At 43.2% G+C, this 25,565-nt stretch overlaps 2 protein-coding genes across 2 annotated transcripts; both read left to right on the forward strand.

Moving 5' to 3' along the window:
- Nucleotides 1–9,266: 9,266 nt before the first annotated feature.
- LOC147573644 (uncharacterized) lies at nt 9,267–19,244 on the forward strand. Its single transcript, XM_086690022.1, has 2 exons — nt 9,267–9,349; nt 11,339–19,244. Exon 2 carries the CDS (start codon nt 11,889–11,891, stop codon nt 12,444–12,446), a length of 558 nt encoding a protein of 185 aa, XP_086546148.1. The 5' UTR covers nt 9,267–9,349; nt 11,339–11,888; the 3' UTR covers nt 12,447–19,244.
- On the forward strand, nt 16,800–25,296 carry ZNF233 (zinc finger protein 233). Its single transcript, XM_086688647.1, is given in 5 exon segments — nt 16,800–16,911; nt 23,707–24,361; nt 24,363–24,645; nt 24,647–25,142; nt 25,145–25,296. Coding segments are annotated over 5 exon segments (1,698 nt in total).
- The last annotated feature ends 269 nt before the right edge of the window (nt 25,297–25,565 follow it).

Below are 25,565 nucleotides of genomic sequence, written 5' to 3' on the forward strand. Positions count from 1 at the left end.
TGTATATTCTGAGTACAAATCCTTTATGTGGTATGTGATTTGCAAAGATTTTCACCAAGTTCTCAAGTGGAAATTTTAAATATTTATGAGGTCAATTTTGAAATTGTTCTTTTATAGATCATGTTTTTGGTGTCATACAGAAGAAGTCTTTGCCTAATCCAAGGTCCCTATGATTTTCTCCTATGTTTTCTTCCAGAAGTTTTATAAGTTAGGTTTTACATTTAGGTCTCTGATCCATTTTGATCATGTTTGATCATTCATTGTGATACTTGTACATGGTACAAAATGTAGGTTCATTTTAAAACGTGGATGCTCAGTTATTCCAACACCACTTTTGTTCAGGAGACAATCCTTTCTCCATTGAATTGGGTTTTCCGTCTTTGTCAAAAACTGATTGACCATATATGAATGGGTTTTTTCTTTTCCTGGACTCTATTCTGTCACATTGATCTTTGTGTTTATTCTTGTATCAATACCACTTGTTCCCAATTACTCTAGCTTTATTTTTTTTTATTTTTTATTTTTTATTTTTTTTTTTCAACGTTTATTTATTTTTGGGACAGACAGAGACAGAGCATGAACGGGGGAGGGGCAGAGAGAGAGGGAGACACAGAATTGGAAGCAGGCTCCAGGCTCTGAGCCATCAGCCCAGAGCCCGATGCGGGGCTCAAACTCACGGACTGCGAGATCGTGACCTGGCTGAAGTCGGACGCCTAACCGACTGCGCCACCCAGGCGCCCCACTCTAGCTTTATAATAAGCCTGTCAATCAAGTAGAGAAGCTTTGCTTTTTCAAATTTTCTTTAGTTATTCTAGCTCTTTTGCTTTGAGTTGTAGAAGTATCTTGTTGATTTCTTTAAAAAAGTATTTGCTGGGACTTTCAAGGGAAGTGTGTTGGAATATTGCACATCTTAAATCTTCCAGTCTGTGGATGTGGCATAGCTCTATTTGGATCTTTTATTTCATCAGTAATTTTTGTTATTCAGTACACAGATGTTGCCTGTGTTTTGTTAGACCTATACTTAAGTATTTCCTGAATTTTTTTTTCATTCTTTATAGCCTCTATATATATGGTATGCAAATTGTCTGTTGTCTGCAACGTCATTTCTTATCCGATCTGGTTTTGTGTCTGTTTGGTTATTTTCCTTATTGTACTGTCTGGATCCTCCAGAGTGCTGTTGAATAGGAATGTTGAGAGAAATCATTTTTGCCTTTCTCTTCAAGCATTTAGTCTTTTAAGTATTACATTAACTGTAGGTTTTTGTAGATGTCTTTTATAAAGTTAAGGACAATCCTTCTATCCCCAGTTTGCTGAAATTTTTTCATCATGAACAGATGTTAAATTTTCTCACGTGCTTTTTTTCTGCATCTGTTAAGATGTCATACACTTCTTCTGTAGTCTATGAATATGGTAAATTACATTAGTTTTCAAATGTTGGAATGATATTGCATTCCTGAGATAAACCCACCTGACATGATGTTTTGCTCTTTTCAAATGTTGTTGTTTTCTGCTTGTTAATAGTAATTGTTGAGGAATTGTGCGTCTATGTTTACGAGGGATATTGGCCTATGGTCTTTCTTCGTGTAATGTTTTTTTTCTTGCGTTGGTAACAAGGTAATGTTGCCCTTATAAAATGAGTTGAGAAGTGTTCTGTCCACTTCTATTTTCTTTCTTCCTTTTTAAAAATATTTATTTTGAGAGAGAGAAGAGAGAGAAAGAGTGTGCACATGTGCACAAGCTGGGGAGAGTTAGAGAGAGAGGGAGAGAGAGAATCTCAAACAGGCTCCATGCTCACCATGGAGCCCAATGCGAGGCTCGATCCCACAACTGTGAGATCATGACCTGAGCTGAAATCAAGAGTGGGATGCTTAACTGATGGAACCACAGGCACCCCTCTCCACTTCTGTTTGCTCAGTTTTTTGAGGAATTGTTTTGTTTTCTTAAAGGTTAGTAGTATATAAGCAGTCTAGGGCTGGTTTCATTGTTTTAGAAGCTTTTAAAACTTGAATTCAATGTCATTAATAGATACAGGAATACTGTAGTTGTCTATTTCTTCTTGAATGATTTAGGTAATTTGTGTCTTTTTAAGGAATTTGTCCATTTGATCCAAGTTGTCACCTGTGGCGCAAAGCTGTCATAAAATTCCCTTATTATCCTTTTAATGTCTTTAGGATCTATTAAAATGTCTTGCAGTCCTGCCATTGGTAATTTCTTGTAACCTGTTTTTGAAGTTTATTGTTTTTTCTCTGGTGTTTTTCACCTTTCAGTTCCATTGATTTCTGCTTCATTTATTATTTTCTTCCCTCTGCTTTTGTCTCCCAATACTCTAAAATTTCCCTCTAAGCATGCCTTAGTTGCATTCCACAAGTTCTTATATATTGTCTTTGTATTTTGATTTGATTTGATTTAATTTATGTCCCATTTCCATTTGCAATTCCTTTTTTGACCCATGGTTAATTTAATTTCAAGATTTGGGGGATTTTCCTAATTTTTTCTGTGATTGATTCTCATTTAATTCTGTTGTGTCTGAGAATGTACTTTATGTGGCTTCACTTCCTTTAAATTCATTGCAGTTAGTTACATGGTCCAGGATATGATCCATCCTGGTGTATGTTCCATATGCCCTTAAAAAAGAACGTGTATTCTGCTATTGTTGGGTAAAGCATTCTAGAAATGTCAGTTAAGTGAAGTTGATTAATAATGTTGTTGAGCTCTTCTGTTTCCTTACTGATTTTCTTTCTGTTTATCCTATTGATTGGTGAGGGTGGTGGAGTCTCTGTGATTGTGGATTTGTTTAGCCTTCCAGTCCTTTCAGTTGTTGATATATTTTGAAGCTCTATTTCTTTGTGCATACATGTTTCATGCCTTTTTGGTCCAATTACCCCTTTATTATTATGTAATGTTCCTTTTTCCCTTGGTAACATTCTTTGTCTTGATGTCTTTTTTGATTATCATATAATCACTCTTGCTTTTTAAAAATCAGTGTTTGCCTAAAATTACATAGCCATTCCAGCTTTCTTGTGATTATTGTTGTTTTATTCTCCAATCCGACAATTTCTTTCTTTTTTTTTTTTAGCAAGACTAAATTTATTCAATACCCTAGTAAAAGTGTTTTTTTTAATGTTTATTTATCTTTGACACACACACACACACACACACACACACACACACACACACACACAGCATGAGCAGGGGAGGGGAAGAGAGAGAGGGAGACACAGAATCTGAAGCAGGCTCCAGACTCTGAGCTGTCAGCACAGAACCCAATGTGGGGCTTGAACTCACGGACTGCAAGATCATGACGTGAGCTGAAGTTGGACACTTAACCGACTGAGCCACTCAGGCACCCCCCTAGTAAAAGTTTTGAGTATAAGTATCCAACAGTATAAAAAGTACAAAACAGATTTGTAGCTTTCTAATATATTAATACAAAGTGCATGACTACATATAGTATATCCTATTCCAATCTGACAATTTCTGTTGTTGTGCGTATGCCATTTATATTTAATTGCTGTGTCTATGCCATTTATATTTCATATAATTATTGATATGCTTGGATATAAATCTATATTTTCATTGCCTACTGTTTTTTCTTCCTTGTTAATTGGAAGTTTTTTTGTGAATTCATATAATGTCCAATATTGACCTATTATTTATATCACTTTTTGTAATTGTTTTAGTGATTACCATAGGACTTGCAATATACATCTTTAATTAATCACAGTCTACCTTCAAATAATGTATTCTACTTATACAGCCATATACCCACAATTCCTTCCTCCAACATTTTGTGCACTTGTCAAATATTTTTCTTTTGCACATGCTATAAAGCCATAATACATTGCTACTGTTTTTGATTTAGACAATTATCTTTTAGAGCAATTAAAAATACCAATTAAAATTTTAACTGCTTCTGGCAATCTTTATTTCTTTGTAGGACCAAATTTCTGTGTACTATCTTATTTTTCTGCCTGAAGAACTTCCTTTAAGATTCCTAGTAGTGCTAGTCTGCTAATGAATTCTCAGTTTTTTTTGTTTGTTTGTTTTGGTTTTAAGAAGTATTTATTCCTCCTTCATTAAAATTTTTTTTTATTAAAAATTTAAAAATATTTATTTATTTTCGAGACAAAGAAAGAATGCGAGCAGGGAAGGGAAAGAGAGAGAGGAAGACACAGAATTTGAAGCAGGCTCCAGGTTCCAAGCTGTCAGCACAGAGCCTGATGCAGGGCTCAAACTCACAAACTGAGATCGTGACCTGAGCCAAAGATAGACGCTAGCCGACTGAGCCACCCAGATGTCCCTTCTACTTCATTTTTGAAAGGTACTTTTGCTGGGTGTGGCATTTGGAGTTGACAGATTTTTTTTTTCTATATTGTATTGTCTTCTGGTTTGCATAGTTTCTGATAAGAATTGTTCTGTAATTCTCTCTCTCTTTGTCCCTTGTGTGTGTGTGTGTGTGTGTGTGTGTGTGTGTGTGTGTGTGTGTGTTGTGTCCTTCCCCCTCTCTCTTGCTATCTTCAAAATTTTCTCTTTATCTTGTATATTTTGCAGTTTCAATATAATGTGTCTAGCTATGTTTTTATTTTAACCTTTAATTAAAAAAACGAAGGAAAAACCCATAGAAAAATACTCATTCACCTAGAAACTGTTTTACCCCTTATCAGTAAGACACTTCATGTAATAAATGAAATGACTGAAGTGTGTGTGTGTGTGTGTGTGTGTGTGTGTGTGTGTGTGTGTGTGTATTTAAATTTGAGTATAGTTGACACACAATGTTACATTAATCTCAGGTTTACAACATAGTGACTTGACAGGTTTATACATCATGCTATGTTCACCACAAGTGTAGCTACAATCTGTCCTGATAAATTGCTATTACCTTTCTTATTCCTTATGTAGTGGCCTTTATTCCCATGACTTATTCATTCTGTACCTGGAAGTCTGTATCTCTCATTCCCCTTCACCCATTTTTCTCAACTTCCCACCCCCGCCCTGCTGGCAACCATCAGTTTGTTTGCTATATTTATAGGTCTGATTCTGCTTTTTGTTTGTTCATTTTTTTTAAAGACTTAATTTTTTAATATATTTATATACATTTTTTGAGAGGTCGTGCACATGAGTGGGGGAGGGGCACAAGGAGAGTGGGGAGAGAATCTTAAACAGGGCTCAATCCCATGGCCATGGGATCATGACCTGAGCCAAAATCAAGAGTCCAATGCTCAACTGACTGAGCCACTCAGGAGCCCCTAAAGATTAAACTTATGAGTGAAATCATATGGTATTTGACTTTCTCAGTCTAGCTTATTTCACTTAGCATAACACTGTCTAGGTCCATCCATGTTGTAATATTCCATTGTATGTTGAAGGATATATTTTTTAAAGCATTAGAAGGGCCTTGTTTGTATACACTTTGTCATTGGTTATATTTTGTAGCTCACTAATGTCCTTCACTTTTAAACCCTTTTACTTTAATACATAATCAAAGAACTAGTTCCAAAAATTTACTCACACTTTCACAAAGAATAGTCATATATTATGGAATATTTAAAATTGATTTTTAACTTGAATATATACCTCTTGAATTTGTTTTATGTGCATGAAGAACCACCAGAAACACACAAAAGCTAACAAAACTTAGTGCATGGACATTTGGTAAAGGCAAACCTGGGGTCAGGATGGGGTAAGAGTTCTCAATGTATATTTGTATAATTTTAATTATGAACCATATGATCATACTACCCAAGTGTAGGAAAAAACTCAATTTAAAAATTCTCCCCAAATTGCAATATTTGAGCTCATGTTTCCATTTGAACAGTTTAATTATTTGATTAGAGTCTCACTTATGATAAGCACTGAGCAATGCATAGAATTGTTGAATCACTATATGAATCACCTGAAACTAATATAACACTGTATGTTAACTATATTGGAATTAAAAGAAAAAAGAAAAAGAAAATATTCCCATTTTTAACCCCTTAAAGTTGCACTGTTTAAGAACTGCAGAGTGATGTCAGCAAAAACTATGGAGAAAGTAGTTCCAAGGGCCCAGCTTCCACAGAAACAACAATAAAAGGTCAAAAGCTCAGAATCAACTTCACTGGGATCCTGGAAGATGGCTAAAGATGCACAACCACCCAGTGAATGGTGAATTGAGAAAACAACTTGAAGATGGTAGGGGAGCTTTGTGGTATTTTACTTGCCCTTGCTTCACCCACCTCCCCTACTCAGCAATGGTCTTGATGGGGACAGCCTACACTCGCATCTGGTAGGAACCAGATCGTTGGCTTCAGAGGGACCAGAGCTAACTGTGTTCTCAAAGAATTGTGTTTTGTCTGTTCGGAATCATCTGGGGGCTACCTGAAGGACTGATGCCATGTCCTTGATTTTGTTCCGTCTATATTGGAACAAAAGATGAAAATTACAAGGGTTTCAGGAGCTCTATGAGAGGAATGGGGGGGGCAGAAACAAATATATATTTCTATTATCTCACAACCCATTTCTCATCAGAAACCATGGAATCAGAAGGCAATGGATAACTCCTATATGATTTAAAACAAAAAAACATGAAACGACAATTATAAACCTATATTAATGGGGTATACAAGGTATAAAGATGTAATTTGTGATAACCTAAAGAGAAGAAGACAGATATATGGGAGCAGAGTCTTTTATACCATTGAAGCTAGGTTGGTATTAATTCAAAAGAAGTTGTAATACATTTAAGAGATTAACTGTAACCTCAGAGTAACTGCTAAGAAAATAACTAAAAGACATGAAAAAAATGAGAAGGAAATCATAAGGATACAAAAAAATCAAACACAAGATATGGCATTAATGGAGGAACTGAGGAACAAAAATAGTAAGATGTTTGTAAAACAAGTAGCAATATAGCAGAAGGAATCTTCTTAGGAATTAATTTAAATGTGAATTAAATTATGGATTATTAATGTGATGTCAATTAAGCTTCCCAATTAAAAGTAGAATTTGGCAAAATGGGTAAGACAAGATCCAACTATATGCTGTCTACAAGCGACTCACTTTAGAATCAAAGAGCCTAGTGTCCTGCATTAACCTAAATGTAAATGTAATGTGATTACAATCATATATGAATAAAGGTCCAGGGAAACCCCACCTTTGTTGCCATGAACTTCCTTTCCTTGAAACCTCTGGATAGGTAGAGAATTTACTTTTAACAAATGAATAAACTTTCTTTCCTCCTTTCTCCCCCTACCCTCTTTTTCCTTTCTTTTCTTTTCTTTTCTTTTCTTTTCTTTTCTTTTCTTTTCTTTTCCTTTTCTCTTCTCTTCTCTTTTCCTTTCTTTCTTTCTTTCTTTCTTTCTTTCTTTCTTTCTTTCTTTCTTTCTTTTCTTTCTTTCTTTCTTTCTTTCTTTCTTTCTTTCTTTTTTTCTTTATGTATCTATCATCTATCTATCATCTATCTATCTATCTATCTATCTATCTATCTATCTATCTATCTATCTTAGTCATATATGGATGTAGATGTATATCTTCATTCTCAATTGCCTTTGGTCTATTTTTTCAATACTTTCATCAGTACCACACTGGTTTAGTTACCATAGCTTAGCAGTGAGTCTTGATATTTGGTAAAGGGAGGATGTCTTCCCATCTTGTTCTCTTTTAGGGTGTCTTGGCAGTTTCCAGTAAGGGTAATAAGAGACACAAACAGAACCATCTATGTAGTATTCTTTCTTTAAAAAAAAATCTGAATCAAATTGAACCTCTAATTCTAACCATTGGCATATGGAATGTATGGAGAAATATTTGTGATAACATGAATAAAACTGAAGGGCATTATGCTAAATGAAATAAGCCAGAGAAAGACAAATACTTCCTGTTATCACTTACGTATAGAATCTAGGAGGGGGGGAAATAAAAAGCTGAATTCATAGAAATAGGGAGTAGAATGATGGTGGTTGCTTGAGGTTGGAAGGTGGGGAAAGTGAGGAGAGGTTGGGTTAAAGGGTACAAACTTTCAGTTATAAGATGAATAGGGTCTGAGGATTTGATAGTGCCCTATTGCATACTTGAAATTTGCTGCGGGTAGAACTCACAGGTCCTCACCAAAACAAACAGAGTTAGGTTGATGGATGTGCGAATTCATCGTGGAAATCCTTTCACAATGAACACATATCAGTTCACCACGTACACTTTAAATATGTTACAACTTTTTTCTCAATCATATCTCAATGAAGCTGAAAAAAAGTTGAATTTGTTACTATTATCTGATCAAGATCCCCCACTTTCACACCTAATTTTGAATAATCATGGTTCATTGATTGCAACCACCCTGTAGAAAAATAAAACATCTTATTGTATTTTATGATGTCAAGTGCAGAATGGACTGTAGGTGATATGCTGAAAGCAAACTAAAGAGACATTTTCAAGATGTATTTCAGGCTTTTCTTTTCCAAACTGAAGTACTTCCTTTACTTCCCTGCCACTACAATTTTTTTTTCATTTATCAGAAAAATACCCTCATTTCCAAGTGCCCAATTAAAACCGAGAGGAGCGGGAAACTTTAGTTATTTGTCTTGTGGTCTGGATCCATCAGAAGTCACTCTTTGTTTTTGCGGAAACTTATTATCATTGGAAAGAAAACCTCATATCAGGTAAACGTTGTCAGAGATCTCCACACTTCCAGATACACTAGCATCAAACCGGCCTTGAGAGCCTAGCTTCACTTCTCTCTCCTATACAGCTACATTTCTTTACAGTCGCACCTATTAGTACTGTAATTAAAAAAATATATATATATTTACATATATATAATATATATACATATATATAATTTTTTTTTTTTTTTTAGAGAGAGAACGAGTGGGGGAGACAGGCAGAGAGACTGAGGGGGTGGGGGGAGGGAGAAAGAAAGAATGTTAAGTAGGCTTCACGCTCAGCGCAGAGCCGCAGAGCCAGAAGCTGGGCTCAATCCCAAGACCCTGAGATCATGACCTGAGCCAAAATCAAGAGTTGGAGGCTCAACCCATTGAGCCACCCACAGGCGTTCCTAATGAAGGTTTTTTTTTTTAAACAAGTAAAGAAGGAAAAGAAAAAGAAAAGAAAGGTCAAACGCTAATAGCACCTGAGAACGGACTTAACTGCAACTGTTATACATTTAAGGGGGGAAAAAGTGGCAACCTTTAGAGCCGCATTACGGAGGATTCTGGGAAGCGTAGTCCAGGCCTGGGGGAGTCACAGCCACTGCCACGGAAAGAAGCTATAAGCCCTTTGTACCGCAGGGGGTTCTGGGAAGAGTAGTCGAGGGACGGTGGCCGACAGGGCACTTCCGCCCTGGGAGGGCGAAGCCGCCTTCATCGGTACCTTGTGGGAGGTGAGTCGGTGCAGAGACCCTGCGTCTCTGCCAAGCTTGCCCGGGCGCAGAGCCCGCAAGTGCCGCCCTGTCGCTCGGGGAATAGAAGAGGCATAGAAGCCGCTGAGGGCCGGGGCGGCGGGGTGTGTCACCTTGGCGTTGCGGGCGGGCGGGCGGGGGTCGCGACCTCGGTTTCTCTCGCCTCCCCCACTCCTACACGCTCTGCCGCCTTCTAGCGACATTTCGTGGACTTGTTTACTTTCTCCATTTGTCCTCTGTAAAGTGGAATTAAGGGTAGTACCTTCCTAGTAGGCACTAGTGCAGTGGGGTTTACGTGAAGTAAGTAGATGTAAGAATGCTTGAAAGCGATCCTGGCACAGGGACGGTGGCCGGTTGTTACCAATCTACGATTTCTTTCCAAGAAGCGCTGGGTTCCTGGAAGCTTGTGAGCCCGGGGTGAGTTCAGCGCTGCAGCGTCGCCGGCCCTTCTCCGACGCCTGCGCGAAGCAGGGCCTTTAGGATTCCTCTTGACTTTTCACTACCCCACCCCACCCCCTTTTTAAAAGAAGGGCTGGCCTCACTCCCAGCTCGGGCCTGTGATTGTCCTCCGTGATTTATCCTGGACCAGAGACAAAATTGTGATCTCTCCCAGCCTCCTTTCCTGTCTCTGCCCCAAGTTCTCAGAGGGTGCAGAGGAGAAGTGACCCCCAGCGTCCTGCTAACTGGACGAGCGGACCTAGGCCGGCTGACTCCATTTTGTTCTGTGTCCTCCATCTTGAGTGACTGTGTCCCCGACATGGCCCCCTTTCTGGGAGAACCACAGAAAGAAATTCCCGCTCAAACCTCAGACCACGCCTACTCCCCTGTAGTAACTTCCTGCTCACCCGTTCAAACTTCCCGTTCAAATCACGCATGGCAACCTGTGCAACGGGACTATGACCCTTCCCCAGCCTCGGCTAAGGCCATGACCATCACCCCACCAACTGCCACTAGATCCCTATAAAACCTTTGTGCTTTTGAAACTCGCTGTCTCTCCGGCATCTCACCGCTGTGTCAGTGCAGGTAGGGGATTGAGCTCGAGCTAGCTCAAATAAAGGCTCTTTGCTTTTGTATTGGACTCGGCTCCCTGGTGGTTTTTGGGGAATCACGAATTCTGGGCATAACATTTGGGGGCTCGTCCAGGATCCCCAAGACCCCCGAGGGACCCCCGACCCGGAGAGCCTGACTGGCCATGGTTAGTGTCTGTTCGTTCCCTGTCTCTTCTGTGTGAGCTCATTTCTGAAATTCTGGTAGTGCCTGGCGCGGTCTAAGTGGATGCACTGGAGGACCACGGGCCGGGAGTTCTGGAAGACATCCGATCCTCCCTTCTGGAGGGATGTGGATTCCCCTCAAAGGTCTGAGACGAGGCAGGTCGCTCCCGCCGGTCAGTGTGAGGCCGTCGTCTAGCTTTCATCTTTGCTTCCATGGAGTTGGAAGACTGTTTCTAGGGGCCCTCTGTCTGTTTCTGTGTTTCTCTGTTTTGTTCTCTGGACTTACTGGATGGATATTATGGGACAGACTCAGACTACTCCTCTAAGTATTATGATTGATCACTTTAAGGATGTCAGGGGAAGAGCTAACAACCTCAGTGTGGAAGTCCGAAAGGGTCAGTGGCAGGTTTTTTGTTCTAGCGAGTGGCCAGCTTTCAATGTCAGATGGCTGCCAGAGAGAACCTTCGACCTCCCTACCATCCACCGAGTCAGGGGTATCATCTCTCGGCCTAAGACGGGCCATCCTGATCAGCTCCCTTACATTACCACTTGGCAGGACCTTGTAGAAGACCCACCCTCTTGGCTTAAGCCCTTCCTAGCCCCACGCCCTCCGGAGCCGAAACCCATTCTTGCTTTGCAGGGGACAGAGAAGAAGGAGAACAAGAAAAGTCTTATCCAGCCTTCAGCACCCCTCTACCCTGTCCTACAAGGGGGGACTGAAGAAGAATGAATTTTTCCTCTCCTATATAACCCCCCCTAGGATGCCGGAAGAACACCATCCTCCCCCTCCAGGGGAGGCAGATGCTGTTCCGAGAGCGGGAGGCGGAAACGCTCCAGTGGGAAGCCCGCCCTTTACCAGACAAAGGACTCAGAGGGAGCAATCCGCCTCTTCCGCTGACTCTACTATTCTGCCCCTGTGAGCCACCGGACCCCCAGACGTAGAGGGGAATCAGCCCCATCACTATTGGCCTTTCGCCACTAGTGACCTCTACAATTGGAAAGCTTAGAATCCTAAGTTTTCCGAGAAACCGGCAGAGCTTATTGATTTATTAGACTCTGTTCTTTTTACCCATCAGCCCACATGGGACGATTGCCGGCAGCTTTTGCAGGTCCTGTTCATGACTGAGGAAAGAGAAAGAATCCTCAATAAGGCCTGAAAACTAGTTCCGGGCACAGACGGGAATCCCACCACCAACCAGGCTCAGATAGATGCCTCCTTCCCCTTAACTTGGCCCGAGTGGGATTTCAACACGGCAGAAGGTAAGGAGAGGCTCCGGGTCTACCGCCAGACTCTAATGGGGGGTCTCTGAATGGCTGCTAGGAAGCCGACCAATTTGGCCAAGGTAGGAAATGTGCAACAGGAAAAAGATGAATCTCCGGCTGCCTTTTTAGAACGGATCATGGAGGCATTCCGTACCTATACCCCCATGGATCCAGAGGCTCCAGAAAGCAAGGCAGCTGTTATCATGGCCTTTGTAAACCAGTTGGCCATAGACATTAGGAAAAAATTACAGAAAATAGATAGACTAGGAGAAAAAAGTCTGCAGGACTTACTGGTGGTAGCCAAAAAGGTATATAATAACCGGGAGCCTCCTGAGGACAAGCAGGCTCATGCCATGGCGGCTGCCAGCAGTAAGCAGACTCGAGACCTGGCCAGAATACTACTAGCCACCACTGCTGACTCCCCCGAGGAACGAGACCGCTGTCTCTGGCAGCTGGCAGACGACTCAAAAGGAGGTAAAGGAACCACCAAGGGGGGAAGCAGAGGCTGCAGAAAGATCAGTGAGCATACTGCAAGGAGATGGGGCATTGGGCCCAAGATTGTCCGAAAAAGGCCAGCGGGAAGGGAAGCAAGACTGATCAAGTAAAAGTCTTAGAGCTAGATGAGCTGAGTGATTAGGGGAGTCGAGGTTTGGACCCTCTCCCCGAGCCCAAGGTAACTCTTAAAGTGGAGGGGACCCCGGTTGACTTCCTTGTTGACACTGGAACGCAACATTCGGTCCTCTGTACCCCACAAGGAAAACTAGCCAGCAAGAAGTCCTGGGTACAAGGGGCGACTGGTATGAGCCAGTATTCATGGACTACCCAAAGAATGGTAGATTTGGGGAAGGGCCGGGTATCCCACTCCTTCATGGTAATACCAGAATGCCCCTACCCGCTGTTAGGATGGGACTTACCAAGATTGGAGCTCAGATAACTTTCAGACAAGGGGGGCCTCAGGTCACCAATGGCAAGGGCCACCCCATCCAGGTCCTGACTATGAAACTAGAGGATGAATACCGCCTCCACTAGGAGGCTCTCCCGAGAGAGGATAATATAGACAGATGGCTACAAGAATTCCCCTCGGTTTGGGCAGAGACTGGGGGATAGGACTAGCCACTCACAGGACCCCAGTCCTGGTAGAGCTCAAGCCAGGAGAAGGTCCGGTAAGGATCAAACAATACCCCATGTCTCAGAAGGCCCGGAAGGGGATCCAGCCACACATCCGGAGACTATGAAGCCTAGGGGTACTAGTTCTTGCCAGTCTGCCTGGAACACCCCCCTACTGCTGGTCAAAAAGCCTCACACAAATGACTATCGACTGGTACAAGACCTCCGGGGGGTCACGGACATACACCCAACTGTTCCCAACCCATATACTCTCTTGAGCTCCTTGGTGCCCTCCAGGGCCTGGTATATTGTACTAGATTTAAAGGACGCCTCTTCAGTCTGCTGCTGGCACCCCAAAGCCAACCCTTGTTCACCTTCAAGTGGCATGATCCGGAGGAGTGCTACAGCAGACAACTCACCTGGACACGGCTGCCTCAGGGGTTCAAAAATTCGCCCACCATCTTCGATGAGGCACTACACAAGGACCTGGGTCCTCGTGAGTACAGAAAGGAATACCCTGGCCTCACCCTTCTACAGTATATAGATGACATCCTGATTGCTGCTGAGACGGCCAAGGACTGTGAGCGAGGGACCCAGGACCTGCTGGCTACCCTCGGGGCCTTGGGGTACCGTGCATCCGCGAAAAAGGCTAAGATATGCAGGGAGAGGGTAAGTTACCTGGGATACATCCTGGAGGGTGGACAGCGGTGGTTATCAGATGCCAGAAAAGAAACTGTCCTGAAGATCCCTACTCCCACCTCCCGAAGGGAAGTAAGGGAATTCCTAGGATCAGCCGTCTACTGCCGCCTCTGGGTTCCGGGTTTTGCTGAGATTGCCAGGCCCCTATATGAAGCTACCAAAGAGGGGAAAACATTTGAATGGACTGAAAAAGAAGAAACTGTCTTTAATCAGTTAAAAAAGGCCCTCCTAGGTGCCTCAGCCCTGGGCCTGCCAGACATTACGAAGCCCTTCCACCTCTTTGTAGATGAACACCAGGGAATAGCAAAAGGGGTTCTAACTCAAGCCTTAGGCCCCTGGAACCGCCCCGTGGCTTACTTGTCCAAAAAGCTAGACCCAGTGGCTGCCGGCTGGCCGCCATACCTAAGAATTATTGCGTCAACAGCACTTCTAGTCAAGGACGCAGACAAACTGATCCTAGGACAGGAGATCTGGATCATGACCCCCACACGCCATTGAAGGGGTTCTGAAACAGCCTCCTGATAGATAAGCAACACACGTATGGCTCATTACCAGAGCCTCCTACTCAACCCTCCACGGGTGCAGTTCCGCCCCAGTGCGGCCCTCAATCCTGCAACCCCGCTGCCTGACCCTGACCTAGATGCTCTACTACATGACTATGTGGGGATCCTGGAACAAGTACATGGATTCCAGATGGATCTGACCAACCGGCCCCTCCCTGATGCCGAGGCTACTTGGTTCACTGATGGCAGCAGCCTTGTGCGGGATGGACACAGGTATGCGGGTGCAGGGGTGGGCACTGAAACGGACACCGTATGGGCGGAGGCTCTACCCTCTGGAACGTCAGCCCAACAAGCAGAGCTCGTCACCCTCACCAAGGTGCTGATGCTGGGAGCTGGAAAACGAGTTAACATCTACACAGACAGCCGTTATGCGTTTGCCACAGCTCATATTCATGGGGCAATTTATCAGGAGAGGGGGTTACTGATGGCAGAAGGACTGACTATAAAAAATAAGCAGGAGATACTTGACCTGCTTACAGCCTTATGGCTTCCTGCCAAGCTGGCCATTATCCACTGCCAAGGGCACTAGAAAACTGATAACCCAGTAGCTAGAGGTAATCAAAAGGCTGACCAGGCAGCCAAGGCAGTAGCCCTTACTTCAGTCCCCACCATGACCATACAACTACCGGACCCGGGAGACCCAGTTTTACCAGACCAGCCCAAATACTCCCAGGAGGAGTCACAGCAGATCAAGAAACTCCCCATGGCCCAGGAGATAAAGGGATGGTGGTATACACCTAACAAGGAGCTTGTGCTGCCAGACCGGCTCGGAGTCTCGGTATTAGAGCACATGCATTGGTCTACTCACATGGGGGCCTGAAAATTAAAAGACTTAATCTGACATGCCGGAATCAAGATTCACCAACAGGACACCAAAATAGAGCAAGTTGTGTCTGTCTGCAAGACCTGCCAACTCACCAACGCGAGGGCCACATCAAACAAAAAAGGAACCAGGCTCAGAGGCACCAGACCGGGAGCCCAATGGGAAGTTGACTTCACTGAAGTCAAACCAGGAAAGTATGGTTATAAATATCTTTTAGTGTTTACAGACACCTTCTCTGGCTGGGTGGAGGCATACCCAACCAAGCGTGAAATGGCTGAGACGGTGGCTAAGAAGCTACTAGAAGACATCTTACCCAGGTATGGTTTTCGTGCCATGATAGAATCAGACAATGGACCAGCTTTTATCTTACAGGTAACGCAGGCAGTAGCCAAGGCAGTGGGGGCAAACTGGAAATTACATTGTGCTTATAGGCCCCAGAGCTCAGGACAGGTAGAAAGAATGAATAGAACCCTAAAAGAGACCCTTACCAAATTAACCATGGAGACTGGCGGGGACTGGGTGACTCTCCTACCGTACGCCCTTTACCGGGTTAGGAACACTCCTTACACCCTGGGTTTTACTCCCTATGAGATCATGTTTGGCAGGCCACCCCCTATTATTCCCAACCTTCGAGATGAACTTCTTGCTGAGTTTAAAGATCAAGAACTTTTTCTTTCCTTGAGAGGGCTCCAGAAGGCACACGAGGACATTTGGCCGCGCCTCCATGCCATCTACGAGGCTGGCCCAACCCCGACACTTCATCAGTACAGGCCGGGAGACTGGGTCTACGTCAAGAGGCACCACCGAGAGACCCTTGAGCCACGCTGAAAGGGACCCTACATTGTGGTGCTGACAACCCCCACTGCTCTCAAAGTAGATGGCATTGAGACCTGGGTCCATCACACCCACGTTCGGCCAGCAGACCCCTCCTGGATCCGGAAGGACTTCGTCATGCGATGGGCCGTCAATCAGGACCAACACAACCCACTCAAGCTCAAGCTACATCGCATTCGACCCACCTAATATTGGTAACTCTTTCAGCTCTGCTTGTCACTGCTCATGCTGCCGAGAGTCCCCACGCCCCCCAAAACATCACCTGGCAGATCATAGACACCAGCTCGGGGACAATACTTAATCAGATTTCCCAGAGCCACCCCAGGGACACTTGGTTCCCAGAACTTTGCGTAGACCTCCAAACTCTGCTCCCCTTATCACCATATGCCCCCGGATTCCTTTATTTCTATGTCTGCCCTGGCCACTCTCGCTCGAGCACATGCGGGGACGCGGCTGGCTACTTTTGCGCCTCCTAGTCATGTGTCTCGACGGGGCACATCTGGTGGACCCCACCACACACCAGAGATCTCATCGTGGTAAAGCGACCCAGTGGCCCCTGACTGCCATATGCCTGGGGGCACGGTAATCCCATAGTTATATCCTTTACAAGCCAAGGTAAAAAAACAACAGGACGGGAGAGTGGAAAAACCTGGGGACTCAGGATATACGACCGGGTTAGGCTGGGAGCCAAGGACAAGGGAACGTTATTTACCCTCTGAATGCAAGCGACTCCCCTTGCCCAGCAGTCCCCCAAGGGGGTAGGACCCCACCAAGTACTAGTTCCCCGACCTGCCCCCGCCCGGACGGCCATGCCCAGAAACACCCAGGCCCCGGCCACACAGCCCTCCACATCCCCTGTCCCTACCGGAGTGTCACCCGCATCTCCTGCCCCAGGTCACAACTCACTACCTGATACAGACCCCCTGTAGAGCATGGTTGTTGGAGGATACCAGTTACTAAACGCTTCTAGGCCCAACCTGACCAAGTCCTGTTGGCTCTGTCTAAATGTCCGGCCCCCATATTACGAAGGTATTGCCATTAAAGGTAATTATACAACAGCCTCCAACTCTATCTCCTGAAGATGGCAGCAGGCTACTGCAAGACTAACCATCCAGGCAGTAACAGGGCAGGGCACTTGCATAGGCCACGTGCCCACCCCCCCCCCCCCCCCCCAGGCAGTCTCATTTCTGTAATGAAATCCTAACAGTCCCCAGAGAGACAGTGTATCTACTTCCCCCCAAAAATGCATGGTGGGCCTGTTCCAGTGGCCTCACTCCCTGTGTCCACTCCCAGGTCCTTAGCGCTCTTTGGACTGGGATTAGTGGGGGCAGGGACCAGAATATCCTCACTCGTCATCCAGGACAAAAACTACAGAACCCTAAGGGCAGCCATTGACTTAGACATAGAAAGAATTGAGAAATCAATTTCTCATCTACAGGAATCCCTTACTTCCTTATCAGAAGTAGTACTCCAAAACAGAAGGGGATTAGACTTACTTTTCATGCAGCAAGGAGGACTATGCGCAGCCCTAGGGGAAGAATGTTGCTTCTATGTTGATCACTCGGGTGTTGTAAAAGAATCTATGGCCCTCATAAGGGAAGGGCTGCAAAAACAAAAGTTAGAGAACAATCTCAGTCCTGGTACGAGTCTTTGTTCAACTGGTCTCCCTGGTTAACTACCCTCATCTCGGCCCTTGCTGGACCCCTTGCCATCCTGCTCCTACTAGTAACCCTTGGACCCTGTATCATCAACAGGCTGGTCCTGTTTGTTAGGGACCCTGTGGGGGCCGTCCAACTAATGGTCCTCTGTGCTCAGTGCAAGCCCCTAATAACAGAAGAGGACAAAATAGAAATGCAGCCAGTCCCATGATTGGGTCTGTAAGCTACATGACAAGGGGGGAATGAAGGAGCGGACCTAGGCCGGCCGACTCCATTTTGTTCTGTGTCCTCCATCTTGAGTGACTATGTCCCTGACATGGCCCCCTTTCCGGGAAAACCGCAGAAAGAAATTCCCGCTCAAACCTCAGACCATGCCTACTCCCCTGGAGTAACTTCCTGCTCACCCGTTCAAACTTCCCATTCAAATCACGCACGGCAACCTGCGCAATGGGACTCTGACCCTTTCCCAGCCAATCGGCTAAGGCCATGACCATCACCCCATTAACTGCCCCTAGATCCCTATAAAACCTTTGTGCTTTTGAAACGCACACTCTCCAGCATTTCACTGCTGCATCGGTGCAGGTAGGGGATTGAGCTCGAGCTAGCTCGAATAAAGGCTCTTTGCTTTTGCATTGGACTCGGCTCCCTGGTGGTCTTTGGGGATCACGAATTCTGGGCATAACACTAACAGTGTCCCAATCTCAATCACAAGTTAGCAAATATAAAAGTCTAATGAATCGACATCTCACTGTGATTGTGATTTGTATTTCCCTCATGATAAATGATGTTGAGTCATGTGCTTTTTTTTTTAGTGTGCTTTTTTTTGTATATCCTTTCTGAAAAGTTTAGTGAAGTTAGCAGCCTATTTTATTTTATTTTTTAAATTTTTTATTATTTTTGAGATGGGGGGAGGGAGACACAGAATCTGAAGCAGGCTCCAGGCTCTGAGCGCTTTTCTTTTCTTTTCTTTCTTCTTTTTGATAAATAACTAGGAGGAGAATCTAATCTCTGGGTTATATGCTTAGCTTTTTAAGAGATGTCAAATAATTTTTCATTTGTAGTTGCATATTTATATTCCTTTTGGCAATATGTTAGAGTTTCAGTTGGCTCCACATTTTTTCTAACATTTGATATTTTCAATCTTTTAAGTTTTAGTCATCCTAATGACAGTTGTGTTGTGATATATTGTTGTGGTTTTCATTTGTATTTTCTGATGCTTTAGATGTTGACTACCTTTTTTTTTTTTTTTTTTTTTTTTTTTTTTTTTTTTTTTGCCTTTTGGACATTTGCATATTTTCTTTTTGAAAGGTTCAATTCTTTTGCTCAATTTTTAAGCTAAGTTGTTTACTTTGTATTGAATTTTAATAGTTCTTCTAATATTCTGGATACAAGTCATTTTGACCCATGAGCATTTAGATCTTCTTTCACTTATTTGGGTCATTTCATTTCCCTCAGCTTTGTTTCACAGCTTTCAGTATGTGGGTTTCTTACATGTATTTGATAAATTTATCTCTAAGGGATTGATATTTAGGGGGTACTATTCTAAGTGCTGTTATTGTTGAAATTCAGTGTCTGTTTGTTGCTAGAATATAGATATATACTTGGCTTTTGTATCTTGACCTTGCTAACTTTGCATAGTAAATCTAAAAACATTTTTCTGACCTGTTAGAATTTTCTACACAGATGGTCATCACTAAATAAAAAGTTGTACTTCTTCCATTCCTGTCCCCATTGTGTTGATTTCTTTTTCTTCTCTTATTGCACTGGCTAAGACTGTTAGAAGACTTTTGGATAGAAGTACTCACCATATACATCCTTTACTTGTTCCTAATCTTAGGGAGAAAGTGTTTAGTCCTCCATCACCTGCTGGCCTTTTTGTAGATGCCAGTCACTGGGGTTGAGGAAGTCCCCTTCTAGTCCTACTTTACTCAAGAGCATTTATTATGAATGACCATCAACTTTTTGTAAATGCTTTTTCTTTTAATAATCGGATCATCATATGTTCCTTTGGTTCAATTTGATTCTTTTCGACCTTGTTTTTTAAGCTTAGTTAGGTTGGGTCTAGAGTAATCTTTATTCCAGAGCAGTGGCTTTCCAGCAGCTTTGCCCCACCATGGGACATTTGGTAGTGTCTGGACATTTTTGGTTGTCATGATTAGGGTGGGTACTACTGACAACTACTGGGCAGTGGACGGGGATGCTGTTAAATATCCTACAATTCACATGATAGCACCTGGCAACAAAGAATTGCCTGCTGCAAAATGTCAACTGTTGAGAAACTCTGTTCTAGAGATAGTTTAGCCCTTTTACCTAAGCATGGCCCCTCAGTTGCTGCCAAATGTCCCTAGTGGTCAGTGAGGGCTTTCCATTTTGCCTGTTTGGAATTCAAACACCTCTAAGTCCTACTAAGCTACTAAGCTCTGGAAACCATTCAGCCCATAACTCTCCGGTTACTTTTTGCCTGGCCTGTGGAGTTTCCTCATATATGTGCACAGTTTGGTCTTTAGTGGTGGACTCAAAGGGATTCCTGTGCAGATTTACAGCGCTTTTCTTCTGCATTCTTCTTTCTGGAACTCTGCTCTGCAATTTCCAGCTACCCAGTCTCCTTGTTCTGATTTCTGTCTCTTCCACTCAGCAGGTCTCTGTTTGGGCTCCTCCTTCTTGCACCTGCAGTTCAAAAGTTATCGATTGGCAAATATCTGGGGTGATCATAGGACTCCTCATTTGTTTCCTGCATTTAAGAGATCAAAGTACTGTGCTTTCGATGTCTGAAGATGGTTGTTTCATACTTTTCCCCCCTATTTTCCTACTCATGATAGGAGGGCATGTTTAGTCCTAGTTATTCTGTTATAGCCAGAAATAGAAGTTTCTGTCACCTACATTTTAAAAACATTTTTATTTATTTTAGAGAGAGCATGAGTGGGGGTGGTGGTCAGAAGGAGACAGAGAGAGAATCTTAAGCAGGCTCCATGCTCAGCACAGAGCCCTACTTGGGGCTTGATCCCACGACCCTGGGATCATGACCTGAGCTGAAATGACAGTCGGACCCTCAACTGACTGAACCATCCAGGCGCCCACATCTGCATTTTTAATGACTACATTATAGTTCAATGAATTGTTCTTAAAGAATTCCCTAATCTTAGACATTTAGGTAGTTTAAGATTTTTAAAAAATGTTTATTTTTGAGACAGAGAGAGACAGCATGAACTGGGGAGGGTCAGAGAGAGGGAGACACAGAATGTGAAGCAGGCTCCAGGCTCTGAGCTGTCAGCACAGAGCCCGACGCGGGGCTGGAACTGTGAGATCATGACCTGAGCCGAAGTTGGTTGCTTAACAGACTGAGCCACCCAGGTGCCCCTAAAAAATGTTTTTAAAGAACACTGCAGTGTTCTTACATACAAGGTCTGTTCCCAAAAAGTAATTCTGGAGACTGCCACTTCTGGAAAGATGGAGGAAACATACTTTTCCCTATTCTTTCCACTAAGTACAGCTAAAAATCCTGGATGTTGTATGTAAAGCAAACATGAAAGCAGGCAGACTGGCTTGGGACCTAAGACTCGAGGAGTGATGTGGCAGTGAGTTACTTGGGTTTTCTTTTTGCCTCATATATCCCAGACTTGGTGCTGGAGATGATGGCAATGTGGAAATACCAATGAGTACAGACCAAAAAAAAAAAAAAAAAAAAAAAAAAAACCCAACCAACCAAACAAACAAAACCCGCCCCACACCTGCCCCTGCCAGGCTGTAATGACAAGCCTAGGCTTCCTGCCTTGCCAGCTATAATGAGTCCCCCAAACTCCCTGTCAGGGAGTAATAAGGACTCACCCACCACTATGTTGTCAAAGGAGACAATGTGGAAGCCTGGACTTCACACTCACCTAGTGATAATGAGTTGCCTCTCCTTTTCCCAGCTTAGGTGGTGTTAGAGGAGACCTAGTGGAAATTCAGGACTTTGACCACTACCTGGCAGAGCTGAGGCCAACTCCTCATACCCCATGTCAGTAGAAGCCAATGGGGAACAGTAACAAACCACCTCTGCCCCTTTCAGCCACAGTCTTATCTGCAGAGACCAGAAGTAAAGGGCCCGAAGTCTCACCCCAGCCCAGAAGTAGTTAACTCCTTACCCCACCAGATATCAACAGAGGCCAAGTAGGGAATCTGGGCCTAGCTCTGCCCCCCTCCGCCTTTGAGAGAGGTGTCAGAGGGGGCCTAGTAAAACAGAAGATTTACATGAAATCCCAAGTCTTATAATACTCAAGATGTCTGAGTTTTGGAAAAATGACTTGTCATACAAGAACGAGGGGAATCTCAACTTGTATGAAAGACAATCAGATACAGTAAAATGATGTTCACTGACGTTAGCTCTCAGTTAGAAGGGATGAGATACTAGTTACCTGACAAGGGCTTTTTTTTTTTTTTATTGTGGTAAAATATACATAACAAAATATATCATTTTAAGTGTACTTCTCAATGACCTTAAGTACATTCCCAGTGTTGTGCAGCCATGACCACCACATATCTCCAGAACTTTTTTCATCTTCAAACTGAAACTCCATACCCATTAAACAGTAGCTCCGATACCTCCTCCCCCTAGTCTGGAAACCACCATTTTTTCCTTCTGTCTCTATGTATTTGCTCCTCCTGGAGAAAGCTTACATGAGCAAAGTGAACCACGGTGATAAAAGGATTATTTCAGAACATTGTTAATGTCTAACCTAATTAGAAGTTCTGTGGTACTTGTATTAAGTTATCTATAGTTATAAAGCAAATTACTCTTAAACTTATTGGTTTAAAGCCACAAGCATTTATTTACAGTTTTTGTGAGCCAGGAATCTCGGGCAGGTATCTGGGTGGTTCAGGCTCAGGATCTCATGAAGTCACTGCCAAGGAGATGCCAGAACTTCAGTCTTCTGAGGGCTTGATGAGGGTGAAAGGTCTGCTTCCAAGATGGACTCATTCACATCATTGTTGGCAAAATATCTCAGTTCCTCGTTGATTATTTGGGGGTCTCACTTACTTGCCAAGTGGGCCTCTCCCTGGGGCTGCCTGAGTGTCCCCAAAACATGGAAGCTGTTTTCCCCAAGAGCTAGTGATCTAAGAGAGTGGAAGGCAGAAGCCACAGTATCTTTTATAATCTAACTTTCGAAGTGTCATAGCATCACTTCCGCCATATTCTGTTTACACAGAGTGATCCTGATACATTGTGAGAGGGGACCTTTATAGGAGTATGGATATCAGGAGGCAGGGATCATTGGGGGCCATCTTGTGTGCTGTGTACCATAACACCTTTTGTACAAACACAAATCCACAAAAGCTAAGAGATGACTCTAACTGTTCAGCAGAAAATCCAGCCAAATTAAGTGGCCACAATGGTCATAGGATTTTTACTCCCATACGATATGTCCGCTATGAGAATACATTTTCTAGTGTTTTTTTTCCTAGTTATAATGTTTATCAGTTGGGTATTCTATATTAGGACTTCATTGGAATAAAGGGGAATCCTCTCAAATCTAGCTTGTTTAATGTGTGTTTACTGGCTAAATTAAGGATATAAGGAAACTATCTCATGGATTTATTATTAGGACAGAGAAAATGTTTCCTTTTACAAATAAATTCTTTGCACTTTTCTGAGGATGTCTTCTCTTTTTCTCTGTGGGAACTCTTGGCATCACATGATAATCTTTCTGTAAACACTAAAGGACAGATTCGGCATTTCCCAGCCATTTTTGCCTTGTCTTATACATACATGCAGGTGGTAATAGTGTAACCATGATTTTAAGGCTTATAAATATCCAGGATTTTGTAGATCTTATATACCTGCTGCAGAAAAGAGGCAGGAATTACTTAAGTGATTATTTTTATGGACAAAGAAGTAGAGTTTCTCCCCTGTAAAATCTTTCTGATACGTCTTTTTGTTCCTCTGTAGCCTTGTATTTCTAATTTGACCTCATACATTAGTCTTGGTATGTTATAAATGAGTCTCCTTGGTACCTAGTGGGCAGGAAGGAGCCTGCTCATTACTGTGTTTCCATAGGCACGAAAAAGCCAGTGATAAAGTCAAGCTGAAGTCTTCACTGGTTGAATAAGATCTCCCGGTGTGATTGATCTGTGAAATATTTCTGTCTCTGAACAATATTCACTTGTCTTCATGCTCGCATCTGAATCCTTTTTATCCTTCCAGGACACAGGAATCAAAGCAAGATGGAGACTTTTCAAAAAGTAGGATTAAGATACCTTTCACATGAAGATGTTATATACTGGCAGATCTGGGAGCCATTTACAAGTAAATTAACCAGAAATCAAGACTTTGTAATAAATCTGCAAAGCAAGAAGTCTGAGTTGCCAACACAGGGTGATTCCTCCTGTCAGGTGTGGGCAGGAGAATCTCAGGTTATTGAAGATGAGAACTGTGTGATAAAGCTTCAAGGGGAGAGTTCCAATACTATCAAAAGTCAAGAGTTTCCAATTAAGACTACTTGGGATTTCTGGAAGAAAATCTACCTGAGAGAGTCACACAATGATCAGAATAGGTGTCAGCAAATTGATGTAAAAAATAAACCATCTAAGTGTGACCATTGTGTTATGAGAAGGATCTCTCAACATTACGATGATCAGGAAGCACACAACAGCGAGAAGGCTTATAACCACAATAGTTGTGGAAAAGAGTTCCTGAGGAAATCGTTCCAACATAGTATAACCCACTCAGGAGAGAAACACCATGTATGTAGTGAGTGTGGGGAGGACATCAACAACAGTTCAGTGCTTTGCATTTGTCAGAGCGTTCATGCAGGGGAGAAATGAGGTAGGAATGGTGAGTGTGGTGAGGGCTTCAGTCAGCTCATACCTGCAAAATCATCAGGGAATCAACACAGGAGAGAAGCCCTACAAATGTCAGGTGTAGGCTAGGGGCTTCAGTCAGAACTCCTGTCTTCCCACCCATGAGTTCCTTCAACCAGGAGACAATCTGTATAGGTGTGACATGTGTGGGAAGGGCTCGAGTCGTAGCCCAGATCTTAACATTTGCTGTATCAATGACACTGGAGAGAAATCCTCTAAATGTGAGATGTGTGATAAAGGCTTCAATCAGGCATCACAACTTCAAGCCTATCAGAGCCACCCCCCCGCTCCTAGAGAAAAAAACATACAAATGGGAGGCATGCGACAGGCTAGTTAATCAGAATCCTGGTCCTCATCAGAGAGTTAGCACTGGAGAGAAACCATATAAGTGTGAGGTATGTGGGAAGGACTTCAGTAAGGCCTCAAATCTTCAAGTCCATCAGAGAATCCACACTGGAGAGAAGACATATAAATATGGTATGTGTGATAAGAACTTCAGCCTGAATTCCCACCTTCAGGCCCATCAGAGAGTTCACACTGGAGAAAGACCATATAAGTGTGACACATGTGGTAAGTACTTCACTCAGATTTCCCATCTTCAGGTCCATCAGAGAGTCCATACAGGAGAGAAGCCATACAAATGTGAGACGTGTGGTAAGGGCTTTTGTCAGAGTTCACATCTTCAAGCCCATCAGAGAGTCCATACAGGGGAGAAACCCTACAAATGTGAAGAATGTGGGAAAGGCTTCATCTGGAACTCCTATCTTCATGTTCGTCAGAGGATCACACAGTTGAGAAACCCTATAAATGTGGCATGTGTGGTAAGACCTCATATCTTCAAGCCCATTGGAGAGTCCATACGGGAGATAAACCCTACAAATGTTTTGACTGTGGTAATGGCTTTAGTAAAAGTTCACGTCTTCAAGTTCGTTAGAGTCCATAATGGTGATAAATCCAGTGCACGTGATGAGTGTGAGAAAAGTGTTCTTCAGACTGTAGACTTCTCATTTTCATCAGAAAATCCACACAGAAGAGAATATTTATAAAATATTGTATTTTAAGAATTCAGCAATGAGCTGAGTTTTTTTTTGTTAATGTTTATTTACTTTTGAGAGAGAGACAGAGCACAAGCAGGGGATGGGCAGAGAGAGAGGGAGACACAGAATCTGAAGCAGGCTCCAGGCTCTGAGCTGTCAGCACAGA

This window comes from Puma concolor, chromosome E2, assembly GCF_028749965.1.
Source record: "Puma concolor isolate L17-30 chromosome E2, mPumCon1.1.hap2, whole genome shotgun sequence".
In the NCBI taxonomy this organism is placed as follows: domain Eukaryota; kingdom Metazoa; phylum Chordata; class Mammalia; order Carnivora; family Felidae; genus Puma; species Puma concolor.

Excerpts from the sequence above, each read along its gene's own strand:
- LOC147573644 (XM_086690022.1), top strand. The coding sequence starts at position 11,889 with ATGGCTGCTAGGAAGCCGACCAATTTGGCCAAGGTAGGAAATGTGCAA.